The sequence below is a fragment of the Misgurnus anguillicaudatus genome, chromosome 9 (assembly GCF_027580225.2).
Source record: "Misgurnus anguillicaudatus chromosome 9, ASM2758022v2, whole genome shotgun sequence".
NCBI lineage: Eukaryota > Metazoa > Chordata > Actinopteri > Cypriniformes > Cobitidae > Misgurnus > Misgurnus anguillicaudatus.
In genome coordinates this window covers 7,594,153-7,610,473 of record NC_073345.2, presented here as the reverse complement: position 1 = coordinate 7,610,473, position 16,321 = coordinate 7,594,153, and the positions used below count along the sequence as shown (strand labels likewise).

The following is a 16,321-nucleotide window of genomic DNA, read 5'->3' as shown; positions in this document are numbered from 1 at the left end:
AAAAGCTGCAGCCTGCAGACGTCATCAAGCCTGGTTTATTTAAGTTGAGCATTGCATTCGCAAGTCACAACAATTTACGATTAACTAAGAATAATAGTCAACTTTATAACTGTTAATATTCTGAAATAAGCATTCGGATTGAGAAACGGCGATCGTCTGTGCAGTCGAGCAGGCCTATGATGGTCTTTTACTGCCCTGTGTGTTCAGATTCAGGTACTACAACAGCTGTTACTAATAACAAAGTGAAGTCTCGCGAGAATGAGCGGGAAGTGAAGCCCCAGCTGTGTATGTGCGCGGTGCTGGCTGCTAATATCAGTGGTTGGGTGGGGAAGTTATGGCAAATGCAAAGCTTAACGCTTCTCAAGCGGCTGTGATGTGTTATTTAACCATTTTGTTACAACTGCCCTCTATATCTCTGCTGGACTGTTAGGTGCTGTAGAGAAGGCGAGAAACACGTCAGCAGGTAAAAACAACTGATTTGTGGGCTCCTCAAAGGAGCTCGCGAGCGCATCCCTCAAACCGGTTTCAGGTCGCCAAAACTGGATTGAACGGCTATGCTGCTCATTTACATATCATTTTAAACCAATTTCTTGTCAAATTTGAGATGATATTCAGTCAGATGGTTATTGTTCCTCTTCTGTTTTCAATCACGAGCGTTGTAATGATAGACAAAACATGTTGAGTGGTAATATTAGACGCTAATGTGGTAGCATTTCACACAGCACTAACGTTACTGGGAAAGTGAAAAACATTAACTTAACGTTACATAATAACATCATTTCGACAGCTGCTGCGATCCCTGTGTGGGCTGTTTTCCTAGACACTATTGAGATTTGTTGTTTTAGTAGTTTTTTTGTATTATTATATCCAATATGTGGTATTGAGAAACATACATGCTCCATCAACAATAACGTTACTCAGTAGTTTCAGTGTTGAGTAATACCACTATTAGTCATTGCATTGTCATTTTGCATTGAATTGTAAAGGTTAGCCTTTATTTTACCTAACTTAATGTAAATACAACATTTAATGACCTGTGTTGTGTTATGTTGAAAGTGCATAGAAGTCTGACATTTATCTCCTTTGTAAGCTGATAATATTACTTGGGCTTGATGGCTTTTTTGGTTCTTCTCCAGTTCTCCATTTCCATCCCGGCTGTGCTCTCTCGTGTGCTTTAAAACAATGCCCTTGCATTGCAAGTATCACCCTGTGCACTAGCATTGGTGCATCAGCTCCCAGTAAGTGATGTTCATTTGTTTCATAGGGGCATTGCCCCAAATTCATGTCTTTTAATTACTGCATTTGATCTCAGATCTGACTTTTAGCCGTGATTGTTCATGTGAAATCTGATCTGTTTGTTTATTTAGGCAGTATGTGTTGTTGTACATCTGTTGCTATAGCAATGATGTAAGCATCCACAAGATACCCGGATGCCATTTCTCAATCCGAAGGCTGCAGCCTCCGGAGGTCGCATTTCTAGGCTACATACATCATCAAGTCTTATTTCAGAATATTAACAATTATAAAGTTGTCTATTAATCTTAGCTAATCGTAAATTGTGTCAATATGCATATGTCTTGCGAATGTAATGCTCAGTTAACTAAAATAAGCCAGACATGATGATGAATGCAGCCTGCATATGTGACCTCCGGAGGCTGCCGCAACAATAAATTGCAGCTTGGGCGATCAAGCAGTACTTACTTAATTAAACGTATTGTTATTTGTCTGCACAGCCTACCTGGAAATGTGCAGTTATTTAAATTTTAAATATTAGGTGTTTTAACCTCATTAAAGGATTAGTTTAACCAAAAATATATAAAGCACCGTCATTGTTTACACACCTTTGAGTCATTCGAAGCCATTATGTTTTTCTATAAGTAGATATTCATTAAAGTTTCTACTTTTGTATTTTGCAAAAAGGTTAAAGTCATACAGCTTTCTAAACAACATGAGTGGATAAATTTTTTTTTAAAGAGCACCTATTACGTTGCTAAAAACTATGTTATTTGGTGTAATACAATGGGTTTGTGTTAGCCTGACGTTGTCATACTCAATTCTAGTCAGAATTTGAGTCTGATACCGCTATATTGAGCTATAATTATGAGGCGTGTCTCAACCGAAAAATGCCTCTGCACTCAATTGGATAGACCTACGACCAATCAGAGCAACGGAGTGTGTGACGTACGTTACGTCTTTTGCAGCCTGACCGACCGTTAGTTATTTTGCTACAATGACACTAAGATTGTGATTATACTAAGTCTTAGAGAACGTACATCAACACCTACTATGTTTACAACATTTTGTTTATATCACAACATTAAGTATTTACTAAGTCATACAGTAAGACTATCTCTTACCATTTGTACGTTAGGTGAACTTCATCCACGACGATACCCATTACGTTGGCTTGAAAATATTGGAGCCTAGCATGTCCCTCCACTTATTCAGCAACCACGATTCCGGGCTTCCGAAAAGAAGTTGGCAATGACCGCTAATTATATCCATCTCGTCATGCACGCCGAGTTGCATCGCCTTGATACCAGTTTCAGTTGCAACCAACTTTTGCCGAATCCCGTAGGAAGGATGGCAAAAACATCAACAAATGCCTTGCTCGCCCTCTTTTAAAATCAATGCTCTGTCGATATCTTTTAGAACAGACTCAATGTCAGAATCCACACATCTGGGGCCTCATTTATCAACATTGCGTAGAAAATGTTCTATATTTGTACCTACGAATGAAATTTAGAATGTGCCTAAGTACAAAAAAATCGGGATTTATCAAACGTGCGCACGTGGTTCGTACGCACATCAGTAAGTAATCCTTGATGATAAATCCCACTTGTTCTTAAGCACCATGCTCGTGCACGTTCATGTTCATTTGCATTTCGAAACGCCTCCAATGAACCATATATGGTGACAACACCTCCCGTTATAAGTCACGTGGTTGTGCTTTTTCCCTCGTCGCAATAATGGCAAAGAGAGCATAAAAGAGAAACTTTACAGACGCAGAAATTGAGTTACTGGTGGATGAGGTTAAATCCTAATAACACATCCTGTTTGGTTCACTTAGTATGGGAGGAATGACTAACAAAAGAAAACAAATCTGCATGGGAACATGTTACAGTGAGTTTAATTCCGTTGGGTATGAGAACACTTTTAGAAATTAAAAAGTCGTTTGACATTAAATTATCAGCAAAAAAAAACGCGTCACAGCACACCGACGTGAAACGAGTGCAACTGGAGGAGGACAGACAACTTTCCACCTTGGACAACAGCATATAACCAGCATCATTGGCGCGATCTTTGAAAACGCGCTACCGGCAGAATGGATTATTTGCCAAGTCTTCCAATAACGCAAGATAAGCCATTGCACTGTGTCAAGCATTTGACGGAGACTTCATTAATACAAATCACATGTGCTTTCACAGATACAGATACATATCACAAATAAATCATTATACTTATTTGCTGTTACCATACTGACATTAATCATTTTTAACACCTGCTTGTGGATAATAAATAGACACTTCTTTATACTCACTGGAACAGGGTCCTGTGTAGTATCGCTATTCTACCACTAGATGCTCTGCGTACGCATACTCCGAGGTGTGCGTATATTTACACACATTTCTAAGTATAAGTGCAATTTGATAAATTCCACACTTTGCGTAAAACTGTTCCTACGCACACTTTACGCACACTTCTGTGCGTACGCACGCTTGATAAATGAGGCCCCTGAATTCTACAGCGGCAGCCATTTCGTTGTAAACAGATTCAACACACGCGCTCTTTGGTGACATGGTTCATTACGTTACTGTTGATCATCTGTCCATCATCGTATAAAGCCCGCCCTGACAATTTGATTGGTTCGACCAGCTTTTGGTCTAGCATAGTAGCTCCTCAACGCAGAAACCCCAGACCGATCTTCCCGTTCTCAAAATGTTGTGGGCGGGGCTACGATCGGCTGGCATCCAGGCTAGGTTTGTGTGGTTTATGGTAAAAAAACACCTAATTTTATGTATCAACATTAAAACCATGTCTGCATTTGTGATAATAGAAACGACAAACAGCAAGCGCTACTCTGCACTGCACAAAACTTGTGTTTGAATCATGGTTTAGTCAGTAGCAAATTCTTTAAATATGAAAACATAAACTGCTTACAGGCTGTGAGCCAGAAGGTGGCGAAATTATGATAATGACCGTCATGTCCACGTCAACAGGCTGTCTTAAAATAACCACCAGAGCAATGTTTGTGGTATAAGCAAAATAATTGACACTGGTCCTTAAGATAAAAATGCACACCTGCGGTGTGGCGGCATTACCACCTTGGGTGTGCATTATTTTGAATAGTTTAACGGCCCATCATTAAATATTCCTTATGTATACCATGTGGGAATGGTTTAGAAAATCTGCTTGGATAAAAATGAAGGGGATCTGTAAATCTAGTCCACCCATTCGTTGATAATATTGGGATCATTTTCTCAATGCAGGAACAGATGGTCACACTGTGCCAGGAGATTGCAAAACTATTTAATGATTAATCTCATACTGTTGGATGATTTCTTTGGCCTTACCCTCAAATAATGCTTAGTTAATATTTCACTTTGTTTCCCCCAATAGATTTGCTCCAGTCTCTCGTCGTACTGGGTTTATCCAGCGTTTCACATTTTGGTGTAACAGACATTCTGTAGACATGGTGTCCAGACCTGGAGAGCTTCCAGGTAAAGAAAAGAGACCTATTTTGACACTTTGCAATGCATAAAATAGAGCTGCATGGTATATTGAAAGCAACGTAATATTGCAAACGTGCATATCGCGATACACATATAGCAATGCTTTGCAATAGCTTATTTTAATACTTGTGAGACAAAGGTATGTTAGAAAGAATGTGAAACATATATAATTTTCTGTTTTAAAATATATTTTATTATTATTCAAATTGATTTTTACTGTATCACACACCATAGATCACATCATTTAGCAAGTCATCACATATTGCATAAAACATGCATACCTACCTATATTTTGAATAACTTAATCACAACTTGCCACTTTTAGTAGTTTTTGAAGCCCCTTTTATGCAAATGTTATGTTTTTCATCTTTGCTTAGCTTCAACTCCCTTCCTACATTTAAATCTAGCTTTGGAGACTATGCTTATTGTTGTCCCCCCCTTAGACAAAATGTTAAATGCTCCCTCATTTGTGATTTGTTTTGGATAAAGTGACGCATCACTGTGCTCTTGTTCCTCAGCTCTGGAAGCAGCTTCAGGTGTCTCTGATGGTCTCCTCGGAGGAATGTCCATCCCCGTCGGGATGACCCGCCGAGCTCTCAGCTATGATGATAACCTTGAGCGACCCATATCTCCGCCTCCATCCGACATTAATATTAGCAACCTTTGGAAGCGACCTGTTATTCCTGAGAGGAAGTTTGCACGACTCGCTGAGGTGCGTTTTTCATTGCGTGTTTTTGCTTTAAACAGTCAAACCTTAAACAGTGTGATTACAGCAAAGAATACATCTATACCAGACCACATAAAGGCATCTTAGTAGATGTCTTTGTAATATTGGTAGTTAGTAATTGTGAAGAATGCTTTAAATTGATTTTGTAGGAAAATATTAATGGATCTTCTGTTATCTCCTTCTGTATATGTTTAGGAAGATGAGTCTGATGCAGGAGCAAAACAAAGTGCAACCTTAGAACCCAAACCCCCTCATCCTGTGCTGAAAGCAAAAGCCTCGTCTGTCATGAATTCCCTCATCATCAGTAAGAGCTTCACGGACTGTATTTAACGGTCTTAATCTGCTGTGAAATTGTGTGAAATGGTTATCGTAATTTGACGTTTTGCTTTGTGTTGCAGAACAGACCCAGGAGAACATGCACAGGTTCGAGAAGCAGGCAGGACTGACTGATACCGGCTACACCCCACACAAAGGCCTGACTGCTGAGGAGACCCGCTATCATCGTCTGGCAGAGTCCATGCATGTAGGCAGACACCCTCAGTACATGTTAAATCCTAAACTTTATAAACTCTTCCAGCAAGAAGTTTTTCACATCTGATACATTGAAGCTTTATTTATTGCACAAACATAATCAAATTCAAGTTCTACAATAGAGAGAGTTTTTGAAAAGAATGTCACACGGGCAGAAGGGGCAATACATCTTATGAAAAGAAATCTGAACTGTCTGAAATTTTCTGAACAGCAACAAAAAGCCCACATAGAACCAGAATTTTCACAGATCTGATCCAAACCCTAATTATTTGTTCAGTTTTAAGTAGGGATACACATTTTATCCATTATCGGACAGACGATAATCAGGGCAGATTACAGTGAGGAAAATAAGTATTTGAACACCCTGCTATTCCCACTTAGAAGTCATGGAGGGGTCTGAAATTGTCATCATAGGTGCATGTCCACTGTGAGAGACATAATTAAAAAAAAATCAGAAATCACAATATATGATTTTTTAAAACTATTTATTTGTATGATCCAGCTGCAAATAAGTATTTGAACACCTGTCTATTAGTGATTCTTTGTTAGGTTCTTGAACGAATCGTTCTTTTGAGCCGGTTCTCAGGAAGTAACTGGTTGATCCGGTGCACAAATCGAACTGAATCAAACTTTAGTTTTGGGCATAGGTTACGGGTAGTATGCACAGCCAAAATAGCACGTCGGACTCAAAAAGAACCGAACGAAGTTTGTCGATGATTGCCGAGGCAAGGATTGCCGACGATTTATTATTTATGATCCGCGATTGAAACTGTGACCACAAACATTACTAACTTCTTGTGAATGAAAGGCAATAAATCAGCTATGCCTTCCCAAAAACAACTTAAAAAAAAAAATGTTTTAATGTGTTGACACAACCGACTTTATTTGAATGTTTGATTGATACAGTAAATGCGCAGTGATGTCATTTCTTGATGACGTCAGGAACCGGTGAATTGGCTTTTTGAACGGGTTCAATGAGCCGAACTGTCCGAAAAGAGCCGGTTCGCGGAAATGAATCAGACTTTGCATCACTCACTACTGTCTATCAGCTAGAATTCTGACCTTCAAAGACCTGTTAGTTTGCCTTTAAAATGTCCACCTCCACTCCATTTATTATCCTAAATTAGGTGCACCTGTTTGAGGTCGTTAGCTGCATAAAGACACCTGTCCACCCCATACAATCAGTAAGAATCCAACTACTAACATGGCCAAGACCAAAGAGCTGTCCAAAGACACTAGAGACAAAATTGTACACCTCCACGCAGCTGGAAAGGGCTACGGGGAAATTGCCAAGCAGATTGGTGAAAAAAGATCCACTTCTGGAGCAATTATTAGAAAATGGAAGAAGCTAAACATGACTGTCAATCTCCCTCGGACTGGGGCTCCTTGCAAGATCTCACCTCGTAGGGTCTCAATGATCTTAAGAAAGGTGAGAAATCAGCCCAGAACTACACGTGAGGAGCTGGTCAATGACCTGAAATTTGCTGGGACCACCGTTTCCAAGTTTACTGTTGGTAATACACTAAGACGTCATGGTTTGAAATCATGCAAGGCACGGACGGTTCCCCTGCTTAAACCAGCACATGTCCAGGCCCGTCTTAAGTTTGCCAATGACCATTTGGGTGATCCATGGGAGAAAGTCATGTGGTCAGATGAGACCAAAATAGAACTTTTTGGTCATAATTCCACTAAACGTTTTTGGAGGAAGAAGAATGATGAGTACCATCCCAAGAACACCATCCCTACTGTTTTTCAGCACATGGGACAGTGCGACTGCACTGAATTAAAGAGAGGATGACCGGGGCCATGTTTTGTGAGATTTTGGGTAACAACCTCCTTCCCACAGTTAGAGCATTGAAGATGGGTTGAGGCTGCGTCTTCCAACATGACAATGACCTGAAGCACACAGCCAGGATAACAAAGGAGTGGCTCTGTATCAAGGTTCTGTTGTGGGCTAGCCAGTCTCCAGGCCTAAACCCAATAGAGAATCTTTGGAGGGAGCTCAAACTCTGTGTTTCTCAGCGACAGGCCAGAAACCTGACTGATCTAGAGAAGATCTGTGTGGAGGACTGAGCCAAAATCCCTCCTGCAGTGTGTGAAAACCTGGTGAAAAACTACAGGAAAGGTTTTACCTCTGTAATGCAAACAAAGGCTACTGTACCAAATATTAACATTGATTTTCTCAGGTGTTCAAATACTTATTTGCAGCTGTATCATACAAATAAATAATAAAAAAATCATACATTGTGATTTCTGGATGTTTCTTTCTAGATTATGTCTCTCACAGTGGACATGCACCTACGATGACAATTTCAGACCCCTCCATTATTTCTGAGTGGGAGAACTTGCAAAATAGCAAGATGTTCAAATACTTATTTTCCTCACTGTATATCCTGGCAATCAAAAAGGAGCAAAAAAATGCATCATAGATAGGATTTCATGACATAATACTTTGAAACAAGTAAAAAGCAAAACTGAATTTCAAGTAATCAAATATTAGTATCATCACAGAAATGTTTCATCAGTGAATCACTACTATTAGGCAATGTGTTTCATACAGAACCATCCCTTCTGAATTCAGTTTTATCATAAAGGATTTGACACGTCCTACGGGTTGGCAACCATTTATGGCTTTTTTTCAACATAGGTTTAGCTGCTTAACTCCGTATAGATCAGTTTTCAGTATTCTGTCATCTCTCTCCACACTGACAGCTTTCTTGCTCTCGTAGAAAAAAATTCACTTACTGTGGTCAACAGTTTTCATGTTAGTCTTAAATATTTACATGCATTTAATTTTAAATAAATACAATTCTTTGCAAGCTGTTTATAGTCTCTGTAAAGACCATAGCCCTTTCATACTTATAAATTACGTGTTTGCTGATACTATAGAAACTTCAGATGCAAAGCGTGGATGCCAGGGAGGATAAACAGCCATCTTCCAGTCAGTCAACACCCGCCGGGACCCCACAGTCATCACCCAAACAGAAACGCAAGTACGAGGTGACAGTGACATTTGTTATCCATGTGTCATTTGTGTGATCTAAAATGAATTTTTGTGTGTTTGGCAGAGGCTGGTTCAGCAGTCAGGGCTCTACTGCATCCCTCACAAGCTCTGAGATGAGTACCAGCTCTAGCTCCAGTATAGATCTGCCTACAGGTGAGGGAGTCGTGGAGCGCTGGAGCGTTTTTGGACCTCGACCTCAAGTCGGCAAATCTACCACTGACCCAGGTACAGATCCAGCCCCAACAGGTAAACCTGCATCTTCCCACAAAATGAACTAAATCACCCAAAAATGTTGATTTAATCAATTTTATCAGCACTGAAGCAAAAGTAAGCAGCATGATTTGTTCAAATAATGCCCATGTTCTTGTTATGAGTATGTGAGAGTGAGTTTTGGTATTTAATATGGATGGTTTTACACATTCCTCTCACCATTGCATTAAACCACCTACAAATGCTACATTTTGGAAAGGAAACCTGTGTTGTTGACTAATTTAATCAACTATTTAAACTAAGTTTTGTTTTGTAAACCATGCTAAACAGTCTCTTGCCTTGGAGAAGTAAAGCGCTTAAGATACCAGCTCACACTTTACATCATTATTTGGACCCGCCAGCTCCTCATGTTTATCTTAGGACTTTTATCTATATTTACTAACCATTGCTGAGACCAGATCTGTTCTGTTGACAGAAACAAGGTCCAGTGTAACAATATAAAGCTCTTCAAACGTTGTTTCGAAAGTACAACAGATGTTGCGCCGCCCCCTTCTCCAAACATCATAGTGCTAACACACTCCAGCTGACAGGGATGTAATTTTTCTGTATATGGATTTCCATATTTTCTGACCTTGGTGGGATGACTTGTCTAAATCACGTAAATCAGTTTTATTTTTGTGAGGATGGGGGGCTATAAGATTTGTTTGTAGACACACGCTTCTCCGTCATCTAGCGTGTAGCATGAGGTTTCTTTGACTTCATGCAGTGCTGCAAAAATCGACAGGCAGGTGACATCAAAGTACCAAGAGAGTGATTCGAGAATCTCACACTACTTTGATGTCAATCAGCCTGAGTTTTTTGTCATGCATATGCTTGTTGAGAATGCGCAGAGCGACTACATTGGGGACGTAAAGTCATCAGTCGAGTATAAGATACAAAACGCAGTAAAACTTTATCACTTCATAAATTCCCAACTTTAATTTCTCCTTACCTTATCGTCTTTTATTTCTCTGTTTGTTTTGTTGTTGTGGCTGGCAGCGGGAGCTGCTTGGCGCTTTCGTAACGTGAGGCCAAAAGTTTGGGGACATCACGCAAGTTACGTTGCTACAAAGGCCTATGTATTTTAACCTTATCAAAGAACCTAATAAAATATGAAAATATACAGTACTGTGCAAAAGTCTTAGAGCCACCATGCCAGAATTAGATTTGTGTTTGCAATGTTACAGTGATCATATATAATTGTTTCTCAGTCTCTTTACTAGAATACATCCAGAAAATACTGGAAATTTGTATTTAGTATTAAAAACTGTATAAAAATGTAAACTGATGCGTCAAGTTTTCAGTGTAAACTCCCCTTCCACTTGAGCAATAGCGAGAAACTGCAGGATCTCTTAAACCTAAATCAAATTAAATCCTAGGGATGCACCAATAGGATTTTTTGGGCCGATACCGATTTAAACAGATAACTTCTGGTCAATACCGATTGCTAATTCAAAAAAAGTTGGACTTCTTTTCACCCACTAAAGTCCAGTCTGTTTCTTTTATTGTTCAAGACATTGGAGCCAGCTCAACAAAGGTTTTCTGTCGGTGTTTAAGTATAGTGCACACCAGAACATTAAATCATTTTAATTGAACAACAAACATGCAATTCATTGCCTTTATGCGGGTAATTAATAAACAATCGTTATCGGCCTTTCTCGTGCTATTGCTGATATGCCGATGGGTTCAAATTCATCAAAAATCGGCCGATAAATATCGGCGGCCGATACATCGGTGCATCACTATTAAGTTTAATCCCAAATTTTTTCTTGGAATTTGAATACATGCAATTTACTCCTTAGACCTCCCTAACACACAAACTTTATGCCTTCTTTGATTTTATGTTGGTTAAGTTAGTGAAAAATTAGGTTTTATACTCGGTTACAAAAGTGACCAGTGGGAAACATCATAGCCGGACTTCATTAAAATTCAATTAGACATATTTACATTAGAAAAAGTGTGTTATACTACCGGTCACAATTGTGACCGTTAAAAAAATTCTCAAAATATATCTGTAGGTGACCCCACCTACAAAATTGATAGTTCTATTTGTTAATTAAGATGTTTTACTTCTTTTTGTAGTAGTCTGAGGTGGACATCTTCTTCTAGATGTGCAAGCAGGAAGTAAACTGATCTGGTCATGTGATAGGGATGGGCATTCGATTAAATTTTTTTAGTCGATTGTCGGGAGAATTAACGATCGACTATCGATTAATCATTAATATTTTTTAATAAAAAATAATTATTTAACTTTTATAATTCAAAAATGTTGAATACAAAAATACAGCGTGTTTTCCTCCATGAGACGTTTATTACAAGATCAACTTGTGGCAAACAGTTAAACTACATTTAGTTAGACAAACGGAACATGAAACGGCGCTTGAATATGCGGTGCTCTTAAGCAGTGGAACCTGCAGCTGCGAGCCGCATTCTTAAAAAGAGACCTCATTTGTTCCAAAAAATCATGACCTCTTCATGATTCTTTTTTTGAAATCAAAACAGAAGGTCACAGATAACGGAGTATGGTGTCAAATATTGCACCCTGGTGGTAAAATGTTGAATTGCTGCCACACAGTGAAATTCATTTAATTGCTTCAAGACACACGCTACGCTAGGCAACGCAACATGCATTAGATAAAAAAAGTATTCGATTAATCAATAACAAATTAACGTAATCGACTAAATTCTTAACAATCAATTATCGATCGTCGATTAATCATGCCCATCCCTATCATGTGACCTTTCACCCTAGTCACATGACATTGATACATTTTAATCAATAGGTGTGTTCGACTTCATGCGGCGCTGCGCAGACCGATCGGCGGCTGACTTGAAGCAGTGCATTTTGGTTAGTACTTTTGTCCGACTTAAGCTGGCGCTGCAGGCACGTGACTGTGTCATATGGTTTTTAAGTACCGCGAGAGCGATTCGAGATCAGCCGCCTGACTTAGCCAGCGCAGTTCCCGAAGAGGAGCTGCACGGGCTGTAATGACGACACAGCTGTTTCACGATTGGTCGGATTCACCACATGACAACACTCACGTGTGTTTCGTGTGTATTTTTACGCCCTTAGTTCCACAAATGCTCACAAATCTGTATTTTTATAACAGTTAAAGCTCTTTCATGTAGTCGCGATGTTATATTGTATCATCTTCATCAAAATAAAATGGATAAAAAACGTAGACCCCACTACATTGGTATTTAAATGATATATGCTTATGTTAAACTTTATTCTTGTAAAAACAGATGCTGTAAGCCTCTTCAGTTCCACTCATGCTCATACACGGACATTCAAAACAGTATAATTCACTTTTTATGTAGTTTACATCTTACAAATCATGTTTAATGTGATTAAGCAAGCAAACGGCACGTGATCAGCCATGCCTGACGTAAATGCAGCAAGCTACGGGAACCACAGCGCGTCCGACTTCACGTCTCCGTTTTCAGCTCCTCCCCACCTGCACGCGACTAATCTCACCGATCGGTTACATCCAGCCACAGTCGATGTCGAACACACCTAATACATTTTAATTTCTTGCCCAGAGCCAACATCAACACTTTTAGAGCTTTCAGAAAGAAGAAAAAAACACGGTCACAAATGTGACCGGTGGGATTAAACGGGTTAAATCCTAATTTCAAATTTTAAAGAAATTAGTCTTTTTACTTCATTCTGCTCAAAAACGCTCAAGATGTGTATAGTGCCAAGAGAGGTCATACTAAACACTGACGATGCCTAAAGAAGACATTTAGTCCTGAAAATTATTTTTTTTGTACATATTTCCTGTATATTTTCTGTTTGTATCTTAATAAAATAGATTGAAAAATAAATATGGATGGGCATTAAAATTTCTAAAACAACAAGTCTGGTGGTGGTGACCTAAGACCATCTTACCACAGGCAGCTCGCTCACTCATAGCATTGAGTTTAATGGTGCAGGTGCTTTTGAGTGACCGTGGCTTGCTCAAATTTTTACCAATTTTCAAACAGTTTGGTTTCTTACAAACATTATTAATGTGGCTATAATTCTGAATGCTTTAACATGTTTCATGAAAAAAAATTATTTTAAGTATGCAGTGTCATAGATACATCTTTGACGTTTGTAACAAACCAAACCGTTTGAAAATCGGTGGAAGGTGAATCAAGTTGTGGTCATTTGGAAGTGCCTGCACCATTAAAACTACGAGTGAGCGAGCGTCCTGTGGTAAGATGGCTGCCAAATATGCGCACATACAGTACACTCAAGTGGACACAAACTCACAAAGCACGCTCAGAGAGATGTTTCAAAAAGCACGCAAACTCATAATTTCTCTGCGCTTGACATATACACACAAATTATCTCATAATACCAGTCTTGGCAAGTATTCTCATAAAAAAACGGTTATTATAAGTGAACAGTTCAGAAAAAAATCAGATGTGGCAGTGTATGGAACCGTGCTTATCCGGTCTCAAAGGGACAGTACCCCTTATAATAAATGCTTATGTTTAGGTCACTGTTAATCAAACTACAGAAGACAAAAGGAAAATCACTTCTATAGCTTTAAAAAGATTAAAGGCGGAGTGCACGATATCTGAAAAACGCTTTGGAAAAGAGAGTCAGGCTGACTACCAAAACACACTTGTAGCCAATCAGCAGTAAGGGGCGTGTCTACTAACCAACATCGTTGTCTGGGTTGCGTATGTGTGGGGCGGGTCTGTCAAAAGAAGGTCCAGATTCTATTGGGGTAGGGGCGTGTTTGTTTAGGAGATTTCAAATGTCAACATTGGCTTTCAGAGATCATGCACCCTGCCTTTAATTATACTTAATTTATGGAATCAAACAGTGTTAGTATCATTTTATTTTATTTCTGTATCTAATTACTACTGTAAGATTTTACTTTATTTGTAACTTTGTTCTTTTCTATTTTTTATATGCTTGATTTGTTCTAATTTTTTCCCCATTACTTTTTTTAACCCGTGACTTAACCATAATGTAATTAATTTAACCAGTACTATATTGAAAAATTATGTAATTTAGATAACATGTATACATTAAGGTCCACCCTATTCCAAAGTCCACTTAGATTAAAATGTCTGGTCTCGCCACTGATGTACAGATTACTGCATGTTGGGTTCCTTCCTTCTTTTTTTGTCCTTGGCCAATCACATGCCTGAATGTCGTCCCTCTGCGTTCCACAGGAGGTTTTGCTCTGCAGTCTTATAAGGGAGCTCAGAAACCAACCCCAATGGAAGTGATGAAGGCCCAGGCCACCCGCATGGCCGACGACCCCGCCAGCTTCATACCTCCCCCCAAGATGGAGATCCCTACCATGGAGGGAAAGAAACAGATGAGCCGACCGCACAAACTCAAACATAGAGACATGAACGTGCTTACGCCATCAGGATTCTAAGAACCACTTCCTGTTACCTCCTTGGATCGCACACATTGTGAACCAACCTGTAGCTGGTCTACCCATGTGTTCCCCTGTGCTGTCTTGCTGTTCGGTTAATGCTCACATGTCTTACAGCATCGCTGTGTTGGTGTCTAATGTCGATAGTGTTAGCTTTCAAAAGATGTCTCGTGTGAATGATCACCTTTTTCGGTGCCAGTCTTTGCTTTGCATTTTAATTCATCCATTAAATGGTTACTTTAAAGATATTTCAACAATAAAGTAAATTCTCTGATCAGTTGCGCATCTTAATGCAGCACCGACAGAAATAAAACATCAAAGTATTGCGTGAGCTTTTTAAAAGCATATGTAGCGGTCTTCTGTCACTGTACTTTGATGTAATGACACCTGTCAGTCTAGGCGGTGCCACATGAGATCAAACACACCTATTGTTTCAAACCCATATGACTTGATGTGTTTCGTGGAATACTATCAAGCAAAATCTTAGTGTTAAGTTTCATTTTTCTGGATAAAGAAGTAACCTGAACCTTCCTCATTCTTCAGATAATCTTTTGATTTCCACAGAGATAAGACAATGGGTTTGAAATAAGATTACAGAATTTCCTGTTGTGAAGTATCTCTTTACGTGAGTGTGTGTGTTTGTGCGTAACTGTGATGTAAATATTCATTAGCTTTAACGTTAACACTGACCGAACAAATGCATAAAGTTTTAATGTGCAGGATTTCAAATATAGCCACAGGTTAAACTTGAGACTTTGTTTTTGTCTTCCTAGGACAATTGTCAAATGATATTGTAATTTTTCTGTATAACATCAGTACACAGCGGCTTCGGTGGTAACTTAATTCTTTAAGTCTTTACTGTTACGTATCGTGATCTGTGACATTTTAGGCATCATTTTGATGCGGTTGTGACAAGGACGGTCTAACAAATGATGAGGCGCTAAAATGACTGAAGGCTAAAACATGTTTTGGCTGAGATTTTATTTAATGCAGCAGCTCTCCAGAGAGGATGTTATATTTTTGTTACAAGTTCAATGTTTTGTTTCAATTTCTCAGAAGATCGAATGTAGTCATTTTGGTCTTGTAAACTGTTAATACATTAATAAAGAAATATAAACAAATGTCATGTTGCTCTTGAGGTTTGCTTTCCCATACATTCCCTGTGGTGCATTTCCTTTTTCCTTTGTTTTGGCATATAACAATACATTTTTAAATTTGATAAAATTAATATAGGAACACATACTGTAAATCAGTGGTCACCAACCCTATTCCTGAAGATCTACCCTCAGGGGTCTCCAACATTTTTGTGAGCAACGAGCACAATGGATAAAATAATCTGAAGGGCTACTTTTTAAGTTTACTCAAAACCTTTTTGTTTTTGTTGATGTTATTTAATGTTCATCATTTATCCATCATTTATTTAATGAACATTGTTTAAAGGTGCAGTGTGTACATTTTTGCGGCATCTAGTGGTGAGGTTACGCATTGCAACCAATGGCTCAGTCACCCCTCGCTTTTGAAACGCATAGAGAAGCTACGTTAGGCGCCACCGGACAAACATGTAATCGTCGGAGACAACTTAGTAAAAAAATGTGTCCATTAAGGGCTTCTGTAGAAACATGGTGGCACAAAATGGTGACTTCCATGTAAGGGGACCCTCGGTATATGTAGATAAAAACATCTCATTATA

General features: G+C 39.0%; 1 protein-coding gene across 5 annotated transcripts; it reads left to right on the top strand.

Annotated features, from left to right (window-relative positions):
• Window positions 1–259: 259 nt before the first annotated feature.
• kiaa1191 (KIAA1191 ortholog) lies at window positions 260–15,752 on the top strand. Of its 5 annotated transcripts, XR_008637854.2 has the most exons (10): window positions 260–463; window positions 1,137–1,238; window positions 4,621–4,721; window positions 5,252–5,445; window positions 5,656–5,764; window positions 5,859–5,983; window positions 8,881–8,984; window positions 9,060–9,241; window positions 14,420–15,536; window positions 15,569–15,752. XR_008637854.2 is itself a non-coding variant. In XM_055180211.2 (9 exons), the coding sequence occupies exons 3-9, from the start codon at window positions 4,694–4,696 to the stop codon at window positions 14,629–14,631; spliced, it is 933 nt and encodes a 310-aa protein (XP_055036186.1). In that variant the 5' UTR covers window positions 260–463; window positions 1,137–1,238; window positions 4,621–4,693; the 3' UTR covers window positions 14,632–15,752. The 5 variants fall into 5 exon arrangements, 4 of the variants coding, with proteins under 4 accessions (XP_055036186.1, XP_055036184.1, XP_055036185.1 ...); XM_055180211.2 differs by having other exon boundaries at window positions 9,060–9,220; window positions 14,420–15,752; XM_055180209.2 differs by having other exon boundaries at window positions 14,420–15,752.
• The last annotated feature ends 569 nt before the right edge of the window (window positions 15,753–16,321 follow it).